The sequence below is a fragment of the Felis catus genome, chromosome E3, assembly GCF_018350175.1.
Source record: "Felis catus isolate Fca126 chromosome E3, F.catus_Fca126_mat1.0, whole genome shotgun sequence".
Lineage (NCBI taxonomy): Eukaryota > Metazoa > Chordata > Mammalia > Carnivora > Felidae > Felis > Felis catus.
This window is the reverse complement of record NC_058383.1, coordinates 4,282,413-4,301,508: the sequence shown is the minus strand read 5'-3', so window position 1 is coordinate 4,301,508 and position 19,096 is coordinate 4,282,413. Positions and strand designations below refer to the sequence as shown.

The 19,096-nt window shown below is 58.8% G+C and overlaps 1 protein-coding gene across 5 annotated transcripts in view; it reads left to right on the top strand.

Moving 5' to 3' along the window:
• FBXL18 (F-box and leucine rich repeat protein 18) overlaps nucleotides 1–19,096 on the top strand; it is an 86,246-nt gene that overhangs the window by 19,629 nt on the left and 47,521 nt on the right. For 3 of the 5 annotated variants that reach the window (XM_045047426.1, XM_011290431.4, XR_006590944.1), the window contains exon 4: nucleotides 4,228–4,446. The exons of 1 other annotated variant lie outside the window; for it this stretch is intronic. In XM_045047426.1, coding sequence (XP_044903361.1) covers nucleotides 4,228–4,446 — 219 coding nt within the window. Of the gene's footprint in view, nucleotides 1–4,227; nucleotides 4,449–10,608; nucleotides 10,928–19,096 lie in introns of those variants that run through there. One more of the 5 variants, XM_023246819.2, reaches the window with a different exon arrangement.

Below are 19,096 nucleotides of genomic sequence, written 5' to 3'. Positions count from 1 at the left end.
TTTAGGCTTTGAGAACTGGGGAGCACCCATCCCCTGCCCTACACCCAGTCCTGGTTGGATCAGCCGTTCTGAAGGTGTTGCATTCAGAGCATTTCGGGTCTCCCTCCACGTGGGGGCTTGGACGGGGACACTCTGTCCCCAGAGCAGACCCACTGCCTTGTTGGGATGCGGGTGGGCATTTCTTGCTCATCCTGGAAACGTCTCCTTTTATTATGAGTGTCCACGACTGCTTACCACCTTGTCGGCAGTGTCCCAGGAGGTCACCAACCTGGCCGGGAGGTCTCTGTGGATCCTGCATAAGGATGGAGGTCTTGCCTGCAGCCGCTGGCGGAGGGGGGGATACGGGGGGGGGGGGGTCTGCGTCTGCCCCAGGCAGGGTCATGACTCAGAGAGACAGACTCTCCCGGGTCTGACCTGGGGTTTCTGCGAGGAGTTTTTGTGCGGCGCCCGGGCCCTGGGAGGAGCTGCTAGGTGGATTAGCGTGGCCGGCCTTGGGGACACTTAGGGGGTCCTAGGGAGAGGGACAGTGGCCCCCAGTGCATGCACAGCAGTGTCCTCTCAGTGGAGGCTGCAGCCCGGCCGGGCACGGTCCTGCACTTGGTCTCTGGGGCCTGGCTGCCCGCGGGGGCCGGCCGAGTCTCTCCCACCATCTGTCTCGAGTCCATCGGTGGCCTTGGAGGCTCCCGGAGAAAGGACTTTGCCTGCTGCCGGGTGGCCGCCCTTGTACAGTGTCCTGTTGTCAGTCATCCGGTTTAGACGGAGGCGACCCAAAGACCGATGAAGCCTGGTAGGGGCGGGGAAGCACCTTCCTGACAAATCTTGTCCTCTGCCCCTTTACCCCCCTCCCTGCGTTCGGGAGGCAGCGGGTTTCGGCTGGCTGTGGGCCTCCGCTGTCTGCCGGGCCCCTCCGTGGGCTGCGGTTCCCCACGCACGGGCCCAGATCCGCATCATCCATCCAGGCCCCCCGCTGGCCACGGCCACCGCCCTGCTGCTCGGGCCGGTGCCTCCGCGAGCTTCTTCCCCGTGTGCTGCCACAGCCTTGGAGCCGCTCTGGCCAGGTGACCGGCGACACCCCCCACGGCAGCCGGAGCGAGCTGCTTTTTGTTCTTTTTTACTCCCCTGCCCCTCAGAGCAAGCTGTTTATTTATTTAATTAAAAAAAATTTTTTTGATGTTTATTTTTGAGAGACAGAGCGTGAGTGGCAAAATGGCAGAAGAGAGAGGGAGACAGAATCCGAAACAGGCTCCAGGCTCTGAGCTGTCAGCACAGAGCCCGACGCGGGGTTTGAACTCATGGACCGTGAGATCATGACCTGAGCCGAAGTTGGATGCTTAACCGGCTGAGCCACCCAGGCGTCCCTATTTTAAATGTTTATTTATTTTTTGGGGGGGGGCAGAAAGAGGGGGACAGAGGCTCCGAGCAAGCTTTTTAAGGGCATCAAGTGGAAAAAAAAATAAAAGCATCAAGTGATGACCGTGTGTATCTGAGATGGACGGAAGTCCTGCTGAAGGCAGTGACATAAGGAAGTTTCTGGAGCCGAGCTCTGCCCTCCAGGGATAATCCTTACGTTTTTCTCTGGGAAGGTCTTACACAGGGGGACGCACGTTGGTCTCTGCTCATGTGGTTGTCTTGGGCGTGTGTGTAACTGACCAGGGAGGTATCTGTGAGTCTGCTCGGCCTCTGCGTTAGGGTCCTAGGGCTCCCCTCACAAACCGCCACAGCACAAGTGGATTCACACACAGGTTTTTTTTTTTAATTTTTAAAAAATGTTTATTTTTTTTTTAATTTTTTTTCAACTTTTTATTTATTTTTTTGTGACAGAGAGAGACAGAGCATGAACGGGGGAGGGGCAGAGAGAGAGGGAGACGCAGAATCGGAAACAGGCTCCAGGCTCCGAGCCATCAGCCCAGAGCCTGACGCGGTGCTCGAACTCACAGACCGCGAGATCGTGACCTGGCTGAAATCGGACGCTCAACCGACTGTGCCACCCAGGCGCCCCAAAAATGTTTACTTTTGAGAGAGAGACAGAGTGTGAGCAGGAGAGGGGCAGAGAGAGAGGGAGACACTGAATCCGAAGCAGGCGCCAGGCTCTGAGCTGTCAGCACAGAGCCCGACGTGGGGCTCGAACCCACGAACCGTGAGATCATGACCTGAGCCAAAGTCGGACGCCCAACCGACTGAGCCACCCAGGCGCCCTGGATTCACGTACGGTTCTGAGAGCCAGAGGTTCGAGCTGCAGGCGTCAGCAGGGCTGGTTCCTCCTAGAGGCTCTGATGGAGCCCCTGTGCCAGGCATGTCCCCTGGCTTCTAGAGGCGGTCGCTGGCAGTGCTTGGCAGTCCTTGGCTTGTGGCCGTGTCACTCCAGTCCCCGCCTGCGGTCACACGGCCCTCTCCCTGGGTGTCCCTGCGTGGCTGTGCCTCTGCGTGGCCTTCTTGTAAGGAACTGGCCACTGGATTACAGCCCCCCCAGTCTAGCACGACCTCATCCTAACGAAGTCCCCCTTGCAAAGACCCTGTTTCCGAGTAAGGTGCGTTCACGGGCGCCAGGGGCTAGGACAGCCACCTGTCTGTTGGGGGGGGGGGGACACAGCTCCACCAGCTCCTCTCTTCCCATTCTCCTGGCTCTCGGCCCTCCTCCTGGCAGCCCCCGCAATCCTGTTAGCTTCCCCCCGGCCCTCTGCTCTTCCTCCGACTCGCATTCGGAGGGCTCCCTTGGCCTGCGGCCCGGCGTCCTGCCGCACATCTGGGCATCTGCTGGTTCCGCAGCCGTGTTCCCAGCTGGTGCTGAACTGCCCTGTCCGTTGTCCTCAGCACCTCCAACCGTGTGTCCCCACCACATCACTCTGTCTGCCCTCTAGGCTTTCCGGCTGGTGCGCAGAAGGGTCTGGCAGGCTCTGGAACATTGTCCTCCACACCACTTTCCTGTTCTCATCCCTGTGGCTGGAGGCTCCAGCACTCCTTCCTGCCTGTGCCAAGGCCCTGGCCGACAGCCACTGTGGCTCTCCCATCTCTTCGTGTCTTGTCTTTCCTTTCCTTTTCCTTTTCCTTTTCCTTTTCCTTTTCCTTTTCCTTTTCCTTTTCCTTTTCCTTTCCTTTCTCTTCTTCACTTCCTAATGTTTATTTTTATTAAAAAAATTTTTTTAACGTTCATTTTTTGAGAAAGAGATAGAGCATGAGCGGGGGAGGGGCAGAGAGAGAGGGAGAAACAATCGGAAGCAGGCTCCAGGCTGCAAGCCGGCAGCACAGGGCCCGACACGGGGCTCGAACCCACGAACCATGAGATCACGACCTGAGCCGAAGTCGGACACTTAACTGACTGAGCCACCCAGGCGCCCCTACTTCTTTTAAATTTTATTTATTTTGAAAGAGAGAGAGAGAGAGAGAGAGAGAGAGAGAACGAGAATCTCAAGTGGGCTCTGCGCTCAGGGCAGAGCCCAGTGTGGGACTCGAACTCACAAACTGCGAGATCACTGCCTGAGCCAGAATTAAGAGTTGGGTGCTCAACCGACGGAGCCACTCTGGCACCCCTCTGTTCGTCCGTCTTTCTAAAGCAAGTGGGACCTGGTGCACCTCCCATCTGTCGTGGTCGTCTGTGGCCGAGGTCCCGGTTTTGTAGATTGGCTCTTATTTGCCTTTAGCCCCTATCTATGGGGGGACCTTCCCGGTGTCCCCTCCCCTTCCGTGGCGGGAGGACTGGGGACCTGCCCGGTGTCGCCTCTCCTTCCGTGGCGGAAGGACTAGGGATCTGTCGCCTTCCCTTCCATGGCCGGAGTGGCCCCAGCCTCCAGATCCCCTCCACTGCCCTCAGCCTGTCTTTGTGTGTCACAGGCGCGGGCAGCAGTGTGTGGCTGGGATCCCATGTAGGCACGGCTCCCCGCCCCCTGCCCGACAGGTCAGCGTTTGAGGTGGGTGGGGTGCCGAGCGGCCAGCCCAGCCAGCGTGCGGGTCTCCAGGCTCTGGGCAGTGGCCGGCTGGGGTCTGTACGGTGGCTCGCCCGTCGTGTCAGGCCTCCAGGGTCTGCCCCCAACTCGGGATCAGCTGGGAAGGCCCTGGGGTCTGTGTCTTCTCCCGATGCCCCGGGGGACTGTGGCGTAGACAGGCGTGGGGACATCTGGTCTGGGTCTGGCTCCCAGAGACCCGCTTGGCCCCCCGCGAGAGGCTCTCCCCCCCCCGCCCCGCGTGGGGTCCGGCCGCAGCGTGGGCTCACACCGCCCTCTCTCCCCGCAGGCTGGAGCAGCCCTACTTCAGCGCCAACGCCCAGTTCTTCCAGGCGCTGAGCCAGTGCTCCGCGCTGCAGCGCCTCTGCCTGGTGTCCCGCAGCGGCACCCTCCAGCCCGAGGCCGTGCTGGCCTTCATGGCGCGCTGCCTGCACGTCGTCGTGTGTCACATGTTCACCGGGGAGTCCCTGGCCACCTGCAAGAGCCTGCAGCAGTCCCTGCTCCGGAGGTGAGTGGGCGCGGGGCTGGGGTGGGGGGCGCGCCGGTGACGCGGCTCCTCCCGAGGGCTTGGCGCAGAGGCGGCCGCTTCCTGGGTCGAGAGGGCGCCCGCGGAGGTGGCGTGAGAACGAAGGCCAGCTCCCTTTTGCGGCGGCGCCTCACCTCCCGGGCGCTCCCGCTGCCCCACGGTCGAGTTCTAGGTAGCCGAACTGCAGAATGCCCCCCCCCCCCCCCGCCTCCCTCCCCCGCCAAGCGCACACGTCCCGATGGTGCAGTCGTCCAGATGAGGAGTGACCCTTAGGATTTCCTCAGTGCCTGCCCTGGTCCTTTCCCGTCCCGGGGTTTGATTCAGAGCCCTCGTCACAGTGGTAGTCACGTCGTCTTAGCCTTCGGCCCGTGACAGCCCTCGGTCTCTCCTGGTCTCTCATGACCTTGACGCTTTGTGCAGAGCACGGGCCAGGTGTTTGGTAGGATGTCCGTCGTCACCCACGGTGACACCGTGTCCTCGGCGTGGTGTGCCAGGGACACAGGGTGCTGTCACGTCTTCTCATTGGTGTCTGCGGGTCCCTCGGCTGTAAAGTCTTGTTACTCCCTTTTGAATGAAGAAGCGTCTCGTGGGGAGATACTTACAGAGTCTGCAGATACCCTGGTTCTCGTCGGAGTTTTCCCGCTCATCTTGGCATCCACCGATGGATCTTTCTAGTGACAGTTGCTGTACTTTGACGTCTGGCTGTGATGGTTGTCTGTTTCCTTCATTCCTCCCACATTTGTTAACGGAGCTGTGCTCTGAGAAGGAACCTGTCCCCTCTCCGCATTCCCTTACTTGCTCAGCATCTACTTGTATCAGCATGGACTCGTGGGTACTCGTTTCATTCGGCGGGCTTTTGTCACGCTCACACCGTTCGTGGGTTGCACAGATCGTTCCAGATTTGGCCGTGGGCCTGTTCTTTCAGGTTGGGTCCTGTGCCCCCTTCGACGTGCCCCTTCCTTTTCTGAACTTTTCCTTCCTTTCTTCCTTTTCCTTACTTTTCTGTCACTACAAGATATTCCAGGCCCAGCCCTGGAATCCACCATTTCCTCATGGAGCCTGGCTCCTTTTATTAGAGGCTGGAATTAGAAACCAAGGCCGGGTGTGGGGTATGCTCACTGCTGCTGGGGTGTCACCACCTCCAGGCCCCCTTATGGACGCAGTAGGAAATTGAGGTGTGTATGTTCTGTTTTGTTTTGTTTTACTTTGTTTTAATTTTTTTAAATGTTTATTCTTGAGGGAGAGAGAGAGCGCCTGCACACGTGAGAGCAGGGGAGGGGCAGAGAGAGAGGGAGACACAGAATCTGAAGCAGATTCCGGGCTCTGAGCTGTCAGCACAGAGCCCGATGCGGGGCTCGAACTCGCGACCTGTGAGATCATGACCTGAGCCGAAGTCGGTCGCTTAACCGACCGAGCCACCCAGGCACCCCTACGTGTTCTTTTTTTTAATGTTTATTTATTTATTATAGGAGAGAGAGTGGGTATGCCCCTGTGCACGTGGGGGAGGGGCCGAGAGCGAGAGAGAATCTCAAGCAGGCTTCGCACTGTCAGTGCAGAACCTGACTTGGGCTTGGTGTCATGAACCGCAAGATCATGACCTGAGCCGAAACCGAGACTCGGACACTCAACTGACGGAGCCACTCAGACGCCCCGATGTGTGTATGTCCTTACACACATCCATATTTGTGTGTCCCCATTGCCCGTTTGCATCCACATCAAAGACAGGTTCATACTGACGCATCTCGTCCAGCCCAGCAGCCCAGGGTTCCCGGTCCCGCAGACTCCTCTTCCTTCCTCACGACCTCCCTCCCTGTCGTTGAACAGTCCGAGTGTCACCATCCACAGGGTGTTTGCTGGTTCGCTCCGCCCTCGGGCAGTTTGGGAATCGCCAGCCCACCGCCTGGAGCCTGGAGGATAATCTGTATTCACGCTCTTGGCCTCCCCCTCCCCCGCGGTCCCTGCTTTCCGGAGTTACTCAGGGTTGTTCTTTGCACCCCACCCCTTCAGTGTGCTCATGTCACTTGTTTGTCATGCAGTCAGGGTCCTTTATCGCTGTGTCACGTAGCATTTTGCCTTCGCACCGCGTCCTGGTAGGTTGTATTTGTCCCGTGTTTCCGTACGTGAAGCCAAGCCTTGCTGTGGCGCTCAGAGTCAGGGCTCTATCAGACGGCGGCCTGGCCTCGGAGAAGCGCCGCCCCACGCCCCCTCCCTCCGCCTCGCTACCACCCCATCCCCCCCCTTAGACAACTGGTCTTGTCAGTTCTCAGTGATTCGTTCTGTGTTTTCTTTTTTCACAAATGAACAGAAACACAGTATTTTCTCCTGTGTGCTTTCTGATACGTGCTTTGCTTTTTTGCTTAATAACACGTATGTTGGATTTCAGGTCATACGGCCCTGCGTTCTTTTTCGTCGTGAGATGTATATACATAGCACAGTTTACTGTTTCAACTGTTTTTTTTTTTTTAAGTTTATTTATTTTGAGAGAGACAGAGACAGGTGAACCGGGGAGGGACAGAGAGAGAGAATCCCAGGCAGCCTCCGTGCTGCCATTGCCGAGCCAGATGCTGGGCTCGAACTCACGAAACCATGAGATCATGACCTGAGCTGAAATCAAAAATCAGATGCCCAACCCACTGAGCCACCTAGGGCCACCACCCCTCACCCCCCCACCAAAAACAGTTAAGGGGCACCTGGTGGCTCAGTTGGGTGAGTGTCCAACTCTTGATTTAGGCTTAGGTCGTGATCCTGATCCCAGGGTTGTGGGACTGAGCCCCGTGTCGGCTTCCCCACCGGGTGTGGACCCTGCTTAGGATTCTCTCTCTCCCTCTTTAAAAAAACAAAACAAAAGTGATGACAGTTTTAACTGGTTGTAAGTGTCCCATCCGGTGGCGTCGAGCGGGTCCACATTGTTGTGTGATCACCAGCCTCCATCCTCGGACTTTTCATCTTCCGAAAACGGAGGCCCTGTCTCCAGAAACACTAACCTCCCGGCCCCTGGCTCCCACCCTCTCCCTGTCTTGGAGTCTGACCACTCCGGCGACCTCACCCAAGTGGAACCACGCAGTATTTGTCGTTTTAGGTCTGGCCTTTTCTGCATTCCCTTTGGAATGCACAGAAATAAAACACAGAGATAAAAGATAATCATGCATCGATTGAAACAAAGCTCCCTTGACTTGTTGCACCTGCCGGTGTGAGTTTGGTTTCCAAGTCCCAGGAGTACATCCCCAAGTACATCCCCTGAGAAGCATGGGGTTTTGTTTCTGTGTGTTTGTAACGTCCATAAATGTCTGATACTGGCACGTGGCTATGCAGCCTGTGTTTTTTCCACTGCGGATTTGAGGTCTGCCGCTGTTCATTAGTGCTAGTTCGTTCCTGCCACGCACTATGTGCAGTAACCCTTCAAATGGATTTGTCACGTGTTATGTTTCTGTTCTGCTGATGGATGTTCGGGCTGTTTTCCTGTGTTTCCTCTATCCCGGTGAATGTCCCTGTGCAGCTACCAGATTCCCAGATGTGACACTATCAGACACCAAAATCGGGGCACCCGGGGTGACTCCGTCGGTCAAGCATCTGACTTCGGCTCAGGTCATGATCTCGCAGCGTGTGCGAGTTCGAGCCCCACGTCGGGCTCTGTGCTGACAGCTCGGAGCCTGGAGCCTGCTTCGGATTCTGTGTCTCCCTCTCTCTCTGCCCCTCCCCCACTCACTCTCTGTCTCTGAAAGATGAATAAACGTTAAAAAAAAATTTTTTTTAAAAGAAAACGGCAAAATGCTCTCCAAAGTGATTCTCCCAAGCCCTGCTTCCCCTGGCGGAGTGTGAGAGAGTTCCTGCCCTGCATCCGTGCCCCACCCCTTGATATCGTTGGGCTTTGGGCTTGTCCTGGTCTCCTGGGTGAGGCGGGCCCTCCTGCTGTCCAAGCTTGTGTCTCGTCTGTTCCCAGCAAGCGTCGTCTGACGTGTTCGTCACCAGGCTCTCTCCTGGTCTGTGATCAGCTCCGCAGACGCCTTACTTCTCTGTCGGCCTTGGCTTTGGGTGGTGGTGTGTTGGCTGGTGAGAGGCTGGGCCGTGCCCGGAGTCCGTGGGCCCACCGTATCGGGTCCTCCTCCTGGTTCCTGCTGTGTCCGTCGTCGCTTCAGGTTGCTGCCATGCGTTTAACGGCCGCCTCCACTGCCTCTCCTGCACCCGGAGCTTCCTCTCACACTTGCCGCCCGTCCTGTTCCCCTTCTGGAGAACCCAGGTATCAAAGCCGGCTGGTTTGTCTGCAAAGTAGAGCCACATGGGCTTTGAGTGGCGGTCACGGGGAGCCTCCCCGGGGACTGCACTTGCCAAGCTGAGTCCTGCGTGTGCCGGAGGCTCAAAGACCTCCCGGAAACGCTGATCGCACTGGGGTGTTGCGTTAACTAAACAGGTGGCCCGATACCTTCGGCCAAGTGAGCGTCGACGCCCCTCCAGCAGGCAATGGTGAGCGTGGGTTAGCCTAACACTTGGCCAAGCAGTTGAGTGAGGCCGTGCTCCTAGGCTCCCCTTCGGTCGAGTGCCCCACACTGCACAGCCTCCCTGGCTCCACTCCAGACTCCAGAGCACTCCCCGTGCAGTGCTCCGCAGATCCCCGGTCCCTCCGGGCTGGGCTGTGCTGTGCTGTGCTGTGTGAGGACGGTGACTGTCGAGTGAAGACTTGGGGATTTCCGAGCTTCCAGCACGTGCTGGGGAGTTTGAGTGAGGGGTTGAAGTCTCGACTAATGACCGGAGTTGCTCAATATCAGATCAGTCGCCTCCGTCTTAGGCTGACCCAGGACAGCTTATCAGGTGGAAACCAGCGTGCGGGCTGACGGGCACCGTCTCTGCAGCCAGCGCCAGGAGAAATTCTCAATCGGCAGTCTTTACCTTTCCCTCTGTGCTGAAGTCCTCGGAGATGCAAAGGTCCTCAGCTCCTGAACCATGAGACCATGACCTGAGCCGAAATCAAGAGTCGGACGCTCAACCCACTGAGCCCCCCAGGCGCCCCTTGAAGCCTTTTTTATACACATACCATAAACGTTACCATCTTGGCTGCTTGTAAGTGTAGAGGCATACCTCCCTTTATCGTGCTTTGCGCGCCGGTCCTGTGTTTCGTTTTGTTTTACAAATGGGAGGTTTGTGGCAGTTCTGCATCAAGCAAGTCTGTTAGTGTCGTTTTTCCGACAGCTTTTGCTCACTGCGTGTCTCTGTGTCACATTTTGGTAGTTCTCCCAGCATTTCAAACGTTTTCTTTGTTATTAAATTTGTTACGGTGACCCGTGATCGTGTGATCGTGAAAACTAACCCGCTCACCCAGCTCCCCTGGAACCTCTGTTCGACTTTCTATTTCTTTTTCTTTTTTTTTTTTTTTTAATTTATTTATCTTGAGAGAGAGAGAGAGAGAGTGCAGCAAGGGGCAGAGAAAGGGGGGAGAGAGAGAATCCCAGGCAGGCTCACACTGTCAAGCACAGACAGAACCTGATGCGGGGCTTGAACTTACACACCGTGAGATGGTGACCTGAGTCAAAATCAAGAGTCAGTCGCTTAACTGACTGAGCCACCCAGACGCCCCCTTAATTTTATTTTTAAGCAACCTCTACACCCAACTTGGGGCTCAAACTCATGACCCTAAGATCAAGAGTCGCACCTTCCACTGACTCAGCTGGCCAGGCGCCCCAATGCTAAGATCTTTCAACTCTTAAATTTTTTGTGTCTTTGCACTTCATTTAGACTTTGAAGCAGTAGGTACTGGGACAGTCGTGAGTCAAGGCAGTAGAGTTCAAACACTTCCTGCTCCTCGAGGGGCAGCGCTCTGCCCCCCTCGCCCTGCACTGGGGCGTCTTTAGAAGCCGTGCACCCCCTCGCCTTCAGTGCCCTGCAGACCAGGGCCCCCGTCTTCCTCTCAAGACTGTGGCATTCCTGGAGGCGGAGCTAGAACTTAGATAAGCTCCCAGAATTTGAACAAGTCGGGAGGAATGCTTCCTGGAGAGAACTTGACCCGAGTGAGCAGGTTGTTTGGGCAGCGGCCATTTAGAGTCCTCTCGTGAGGAAGTGCGCGGTGTCCCTGAAAGAGAGCTGAGTGTGGACGCTTGGGGTCAGCACGGCCGAGAGGGTCGCTTCCTCCACCAGTTTTGTGTCCTGGGGATCGGGGGGAGCTGACAGGGAGGAGGCCACCAATGTTAACAAAATGCCAAAGACAGCCATCAGCCGGGAGCTCTCCAGAATTTCCGGTGGCCTTGCCGGACAGACTTCACGTCTGTCTTTGCAGTTTGCTGCTGAACTGCTCAGGAGAAATCCCAGCTGAGGTTTTCCTTTCCCTGGTTATGGAAATAATATGTTAATACTCCTCTAAAAATTTGGACCATGCGTCAAGCTGCTTTTCAGTGAGAGCTCCCCACGGTTCCACCAACCAGAGGTCATCACGGCCGGCCCACCCGGGGTGGAGTTATCATATGGTGTGTACTCTGATTTTTTTTTTTTTTCTGATTTTATTTTTAAGTGTTCTCTACACCCAGCGTGGGGCTCGAACTCACAACCACAAGATCAAGATTCGCAGGCTCTATGGACTGAGCCAGCCTGGGGCCCCACTCTGATTTTAAAAAATGTAACACATTGTAGATGGTTTTTACCTCGATAAATCTGCACATGATTGTTATCATTTCTTAATGTTTTGTAGTGTTTACTTTTGCAAGAGAGACAGATTGCAAGCAGGGGAGGGGCAGAGAGAGAGGGAGACACAGAATCCGAGGCAGGCTCCAGGCTCCGAGCCGTCAGCACAGAGCCCGACGCGGGGCTCGAACTCGCAAATGGTGAGGTCATGACGTGAGCTGAAGTCGGACGCTTCACCGACTGAGCCACCCGGGTGCCCCTCTGCACACGATTACCTTTCATTCTGTTTTGTGTCCGTTACATGGGTGGGTCGTGGTCTCTGGTCTGGCCGTAGCTCACTCTGTGTACCACTGACTCCCCTTCACCTTCCGCTTCAGGAGTCTTCCGGCTCTGGAGCCCGTGTCGGCGAGGGCAGCTCACCATCGCGTGTCCACACCTCAGTATGCTTGTCGGGTGGGATGGAGTCAATGCTGTTGGTGTGCCCGGGATTCGGGGGGCCGAGTCGGGTGCAGGCTGTGCGGCCCAGGCGCTGTGGGCTTTGGGAGGGACCGCAGCTGTCCGGGGAGTGGGGTGCGCGGCAGGTCGTGCGGCTGCCCCGCCCTGTGCTCTCCCCACGCACCTGCTGTCCGTGCAGGCGAAGGCCGCTTTTCTCTGGCGCACGATGGAGACGCTGCTGGGCCGGCTCTGCCCTTTCGGCCACGGGGAAGAGTGGCCAGTCCTGTGTCCCCCTCGCCGACTTGCTGTAGGTCACCGCGCTCCCGGGGGCTCTGGCTTCGGGGAGCTGGCACCTCCCCGCTAGACGTGTTCTGCCAGAGGAGCCGGGACTGGCCCGTCCGCTCCCACCCGTTGCCGAAAGCCGCGGCTCGGAGAACCCTGTGGGGTTCTGCCTCTCTCCCCGCTGAAGGGTAGCTTCCCACAGAGACGGGGACCAGCTTTCCAGGTACACACGGGAGCCTTCTCAGAAGCTGAGAACATCTGAGGCCACCACGCCGTTCAGAAGCCCGTGCTTGTGACAAGAGAGCGTCTGAACGTCTCCCTCCCCATGTGGGTGTCATTGGCCGACGAAGGTAATTTGTCATTCGGATCCTCAGAGTCCTTCTCAACACAGTGCTCCGGGCCGCTGTGCTCTTGGCACGAAGATGCCAGTCCCTGCTCTCAGCTTCTCTTTCTCACTCTCGGTTCTTTTCTCGAGGTCCCTGTCTGCGGCCTGCTCGCCTCCTGGTGGCCTGGTCAAGGGCATCCCTCCCCTGGCCTCTCGGACCGTGCCCACCTGCCCCTTTCTTAGGGGGCATAGCACTCCCAGTTATGTTCTTTGCAGCCCCTGCAGTTGATGAGGTCTGAGGCCCGGTGTGCTCTGTTTTCCGCGCCCGGGTCACGAGCCGGGTGCAGGGCTGGGCTCACTGATGGCCCCAGCGGGCACCGATCACGGCCGACGCTTGGGGCGCGGCGTCCGAGAGCAGACCTGAGGTTGGCCTTGGTTAAATGGACCTCCTGGGCGGAGGCCGCACCCATCTCTCTGTCCCCGCGTCCCAGCACTCGGCACAGGCCCGGGCCATGGCCGGGTCCCCGCGTGCCTAGTGCCACCTCGGGGGAATTAAGGGCCCGTTCCGGCCTGCGGTGCCTGGAGCCCTCGCGTCTCCAGTGAACCTCCTCGGAGCCTCTGCTCCGGGCCCCTGCCTCGATGCTGGGGGCTGTGCCAGCGCTGTGTATCGTTGCCTCTTACTCAAGCCTCACGGAAGTCCTCTGAGATAGGGGCCATTAGTCCTGGTGTACAGATGGGGAAACTGAGGGCTCTCAGAGTCAGGTGAGGAGTGCAGCCTGGACCCCAGCATGGGGAGGATGGGAGGTTGTGTCCAGAGGGGAGAAGGGTTAGGGCCTTGCCGGGTGCTGCTTGGGCTCTCCAGAGCCACGTGGGCATTTCACCCTGAGCCTGCAAGCCCTGAGGGAGGCTCACAGGTCTGAAGAATCTTCTGTGCTTGCCAGAGCTGCACCCACGTCCAGGTTCTACCGGAAGCCTTTCTCTGGCCGTGCTGCAGGGGGCAGGGCCGAGATGCAGCCCGACGGGAGAGGTGCTGGCCCGCCTCTGCGCGGGTGTCCCGGTGGCCTCTGCGCTTGTCTGTGGCGCGGCCCCTGCTGTGGGTCTGGGCCAGCACAGGGAGGCTCCGGCAGTCGGGCCGCACACGGGTGACCTGCTGGCCTTTCCAGTCGCGCAGGACCCTGGGCTGCGGGGCCCCTTGCGGCCTTGCTGCCACAGCAGGGGCCAGCTGCTTTTCTGCGATGTCGCCAGCAGATGGCGCCGTGGCTCACAGTAACCAGAAGGTTCCCGACCCGGCCCTAGGTTTCTGGGCTCCAGGCCTGCGTTCCACCAGGGAAAAGGGAAAGGCTGGGATTCGTCGTCACTTTTCTGCTGCCTTTCTTTTCTCTTATCTCCTTCCCTGCCTCAGGCTCAGGGAATTGTGGAGCCAGCAGGGGGGCGCACTTGGCCCTGGGCTGCCCTGCCACTCCCTGCCCGGTTTCTCCCCGTGACTCAGCTGTGACTCAGCCACAGGGCTGCTGTCACATCTGCGGTCCTGTCACTGGGCGAGTGGCTCCTCTCTTCGGGGTCGGCGCTTTCCCTCTGGTTTATGTGTCTGATCTCCATGTGTCTCACAGGTCCCGTCGTGGTGCCCTTCGTGGGGGTGGCATCGGGACTTGGGCTTGGAGCCCAGCCCTGCCTCTCAGGCTGCCTCAGTTTCCTCAGTTGGGAGGCGGGTTTGTGACCGTACCGGACACAGTCGTAACGGCGGTGGCGATGTGTGTCCCACACCAAGCGCAGCGTCCTGACAGGCATCCGTTCTTTCTTACTTTCTGTTCTTTGCTCTTTCAAGTTTGAAACGCTGAACACTCGGGCCTTTCTCTGACCTCTGTGGCGTCCCCCCCTCTGGGTTTGGAGGGCTTCTTCTGCACGTTCCCCCACTTTGGGTCCTCTGGTGTTCCCACTGTCGGGTCTGGGTTTAGAGCTCGGACGGTGCCGCGGGGCAGCGACGCCTGTGGGCCCGGGGCTCTCAGGGCCCCTCTGGGGAGCGGGACAAAGCTTTCCCGCCCGCCGCCCTCCTCCCGCCACGGGCACACCCGGCTTCACGGGGTCGGCTGTTTGCCCCCAGTTCCCTCCTGGCCTCAGACACCTTGCCTGTCGGTTCCGTTTGCTGTCTCTCCTAGAGACCCGGAGTCCTGTCCCCGCCAGGTTAGTAGCGCCTGGCTGCCCCTCTGTCTGGGCCCCGGTCAGCCTGGCGAGGAGCCGGGCGGCGCGGCCCTTCCTCTGTGGCGGGACTGTCCTTTGACTTTTCAGGTCTGGGCCGCACACCAAGCCGCGGCTCTGCTGTCCGCTGTCCCCTGGCCTAGTACCGGGTGGGGAGGGCTCTTTCCAGGGGGCTGTCAGCTTTTCTGGTTTTCTTTGACTCTGCCCTTCCTGGAAGCTTCCTGCGAGGCCTCGTGGCCCCCGGGGGGTGGGCGAGGGCCGTGTCAGCCCTCCAGTGTTCTTGGTGTCCCACACAGAGTGACGGCAGCTTGCTTTAGTCTGTGTGGCATCCTGCTGAGCTCAGCCCTACCTTGTGCCCTCAGATCCCATCAGCTGGGCTCACGCTGTGGCCTCTTCACTTACTCGCTCTGTGACTTCAAGTCACTCTTCCGTCTGAGCTGAGTTTCCTGTCTAAAATAGCATCTCACCGACTCTGTGCCCGCCCTGGTGAGTGTTACACGGGCGGCGGCCGGACCTTCTGCTCTGCAGATGGGGCAGCCCGGCTTCGTGAGGTCGGGGACTGTCCCGGTCATCCTGAGAGTGAGGGGCCCTCTGCTGCTCCCATGATCCCCCGCGTGCTCTGTCTCCGTGGCAGGGGCACTCAGGGAAGCAAGACGGCGGGGCGGAAGAGGCTTGTGCCCTCAGGCGTCTCCTGTCCGTTGCTAGAGGTGTCTGATGTGAGGACGTGCTGGTTCTGAGACTCAGCCGGGTGCTTTCCAGAAGGTGGTGGCGTTCCAGGCGCCAGTGCCCTGGGGGCCACGCCCATCCCTGGTCTTTCCAGGCCGCGCGTGTTTACTTGTCACTGACCTCTGTCGTTTGTCATCCTGAGGGGTCTCGAGCCGGAGTGGGGCAGCCTCCTTTTTCAGGAATGTCGGGAACCCCGACCCCGGGCAGGGGCAGGCGATGTCCTCCGCCCCCCCTGAGCCTCTGCGCCTCGGGTCGGACATTCCACGAGACGGGGTCACGTCTCTGCCTGCGAGGCCTGTGTGGAAATTCCTTCCCCCAGGTGTCCTGGAGAGTCTTGTGCTGGCGAGGAATGTGGGCCTGTGAGGTCGGCAGGCGGTTCGCTGCAAGTTCCTAGCCGCCCGAGCCGGAGGGACGTTCCCCGACCCTGCCCCGAGCCCGTGAGCTCCTTCCCGGCCGGTGCCGGGGCCCTGGCGGCCGGGCCGCCCACGCCCCTGTGCCGCGGGGCTCCGTCTGCGTTTGTGTTCTGGAAATGTGTTTAGAAACGAGTAAAGTTTACAGATGGAGCGATCAATTGTTCAAGTCTGGGGAACCTTGGGAGCTTTAGAATTGAAAGTGGATTTTAAAATTCAGAATTAGCGCTGTTTTGCAGCCTTAATTGCTGGTAAAGGGGCAGTTGAGCTCCACCGTGAATGGCGTTGCCTCACGACGGTTTCCGGGCAGGTTTCTGGGAGGATTTCGTCATTCCCACCTGGATTGCTGATCCACATGTGACCCGGAAAAGGACCAGGCCAGCAGGGCTTTGCTTCTCGGGCTCAGCCGGGGGGAGCCCTTGGCCTTGCCTCACAGCCAGGAGGCTGGTGAGTTCTGGCTCCGTTGGTGGGGGAGGCCCAAGGGGCTGGATCTGGGAGCGGGCAGGCCTTGGGCCAGGTGCCGTGGGACCCGCCGTAGCCCCCGGCCACACATCACCACAGGGGGGTGGAGAGCCACGTCAGGGGCCAGACTGGAGCCCCACGCTGCTGGTCAGTGTAGAAGACGGTTCAGTGATTAAAATCTCCCGTGGTCCATGTTGTCCAGGCCCCCCGAGTGGCGGGACGAGGTCCAGTAGCCCGTAGCGGGCTGTGGCTGCACCGGCTGGTGGGCAGGAGACCGGAAAGGTCTAGTCTCTCCTGGGGTACTCCCTGGCCATGAGGGGAGGACCCGCAGGCAGAACCCGGGCCACTCCGAGGTTGGCGCTGGGCATCTGTGGGATCGTCCAGGAGCTCGGCAGTGTGCCCGTACTGCTCCCTAGAGCAGCGTCTCAGTTCTGTGGACTCTGACAGAAGTCCCTTCTCTCCTCCCTGTTGCAGGTTTCACTGAGTTTTGCCGTCTGTCTTCGTGCTTCTTGAAGACTGTTATTACCGTATGGGTGGCTTCTCTGACTTATCTTCCCACTTTGGCTTTTCTAGAAGACCTTTGTCTTGGGGGGAAGAGGCTGTGAGTCTCAATGTTGCCTCTAGTTTCTCTGCAAAGAAGTACACCCGGTGGGTGTTTCGAAGCTGATAGAACCAGTTCTGCCTCCAGGCTGCATCCGGCCTGCCCCTCCAGGAGCCCTTCCCGCCTCTGTGGCACGTGCAGGCCGTGAGGTCCCAGGGTCCCTCCCTCACTCTAGAGTCGGGCCCAGAGCCGGTTCCAGCATGGTCACTGTGCAGAGCCCCCGCGTTGTCTGCTCCTGCTGGTGATGAGCACGGAGTCCAGGCCCATTCTGTCCGCTTCTCCGAAAGGGCCGCGGGCCGATGCATAGTAGGCTCACAGGACGAAGGTGCCCTTGCTGATGGGGGAGCCCCCAGCTGTTCTCCACCTTGATCGTGCTGGAACAGTGTTCTCCTGACCCCCTGAGGGTGGGTGGGTCAGCCCGCGGGCTCCTCACTGTGGCCGTCACTGCTGTCTGAGGTCGTTACAGCCTTGTCCTTCGAGGTGTAAAAGTGTTCATACATTTTGACCCAGTAACCCTGTTTCTGGGATTTATTCTGAGGAAACAATTCAAAACGCAGAAATAATTGTACCACGTTAGCTGACGTTTATCAACACGGTAGTAAGAGGAAAGGCCCCTGCGTGTGTGCACCTGGGCGATGCCCGCCGGCGTGCCGGGCGCCCCGTCTCCGTCAGGCCGGAGTGCACACGGTCCCGCTGCTGTGGCCGTGCCGTGTCCTTGTTTAACATAAAGATGTCAAGGACTGGAACAAGCACAACAAAGCTGACCCATGTCATGTACGTTTGCTGTGTCCCCTAAGCCACGTCTAGAACGAGCGCGTTCAGTACGACAGCAAGACGCACGTGAGGTGGCGAGGCGGGCGGCTGGTCCGGCTGAGGCGGTGCCCGGGCCTCTGCGCTCTCCTGTACCGTTTCTGTCGTATTTTCTCTTTAAACAGAGCAGTGGTTTAGAAGTGAAACATTTCTAGGGGTGCCTGGGTGGCGCAGTCGGTTAAGCGTCCAACTTCGGCCAGGTCACGATCTCGCGGTCTGTGAGTTTGAGCCCCGCGTCGGGCTCTGGGCTGATGGCTCGGAGCCTGGAGCCTGTTTCCGATTCTGTGTCTCCCTCTCTCTCTGCCCCTCCCCCGTTCATGCTCTGTCTCTCTCTGTCCCAAAAATAAATAAACGTTGAAAAAAAAAAAAAAAAAGAAGTGAAACATTTCTTCTGCTTTGAGAGTGTGCAGAGAAGGCATTTTGGGTCCTGAGACTTTTGGGTGGCCGAAGGCGCCGTTTAAATACTCCTGGTGTGTGTGCAACAGCCTCAGGTAGAGTTTTTCTTTCCTTCCAGCCATTCTAAATGGTGGAGAGTAAATACAGTTTACCTTTTCTTAAGCATCGTCCTCTGGCCCTCCAGGAAGGGCAGGCTTTCTGCCCCATCCACCGTGACCCCTGGTTCTCCTGCTTCTTGTGGGGTCCCCTCCCTGCCTCTGCTGTCACGTGTCACTGTTCCTGGTGGGAGCCCGGCGGCCGAGCTCACAGGTGCCGGCGTTAGGACAGGTGAGCAGGCCTCCGCGTGTGGGTCCCTCTGTTCCTCGGCGAGGTTTCTGCTGGTGCAGCTCCGGGAAGGCCAGGGCACCTGCCTTGTGCTCTGCCCGATGCCTGTCCCGGGCTGGCGTTGCCGCCCAGGACAGCACGGGGCGTAGCCGGGCCTGAGGACCGCGACCGGAGACCTCCTCGGGGTACCTCAGGGTGACACCTAGGGGCAAGCCCATTGACCTCCGGGGGCTGGCTCTCGCCCTCCGTGACTCAGGGCCAGAAGCTCGGCCTTGGGTCTTTATGGTTAGCAACGCAACTGGCCCTGAGCAGGGGAGAGGTTCTGAGGGGTGACCTGTCCTCCGTAGTGTGGCTTCTGAACGCGGGTAGCCAGAAATTTTAATTCACTGGATCTGTTTACTTGAATTTCAAACTATATTTGCATCATGCAAAAGAACATTGTAGCACGTACGTAAGTTATGTGGCAGGGTACAGGGAGCAGAACGGATCACACAAGCCCCCCCCGCCCCCACCACCCCTGCCCTATCGAGGACTGGCCTTCACCCGTGGGGCCCCTTCCCGCCCCAAAGGCAGCCCCAGCCCTGCACTTGGACGTGAGTGGTTGCCGTCTTCCCACTTGTCATCACGTCTTCGCTCTGGGCGAGGCCCGCCTGCTGTGTGATGTCCAGTGGTGTCACAGGCCGGGCTGGCCAGCGGGGGCGATGCCCTGAAGGGGCCCTGAGGCTGTGGCTGAGAGAGCACTGGCTTCTTGAGGCCCAGGGAGGGGCTTTGCGGAGACCGCGACTGTGGGTGTGCTCCCGGAGCTCTGTCCAAGTCCACGTGAATCCAGGTGTGAACTGAGAGAGGGAAGGACGTGGGGTTCAGTTGTGGCGGTAGCACGTCTGCCCGTGGCCCCGGGGACCTTCTGTGTGCGGCCCCAAGTGCTGCTGGGCCCGGCCACCTGGGCGGCCACCCGGAGCCGCCCCCGGGGCTGCGCACGAGGAGCAAAGCTGGGCAGGCAGCTGCATTCCTGTCCTGGCTCTGGGTGAGAAATTAATCCCCCGTTAGCATCCTGACAGC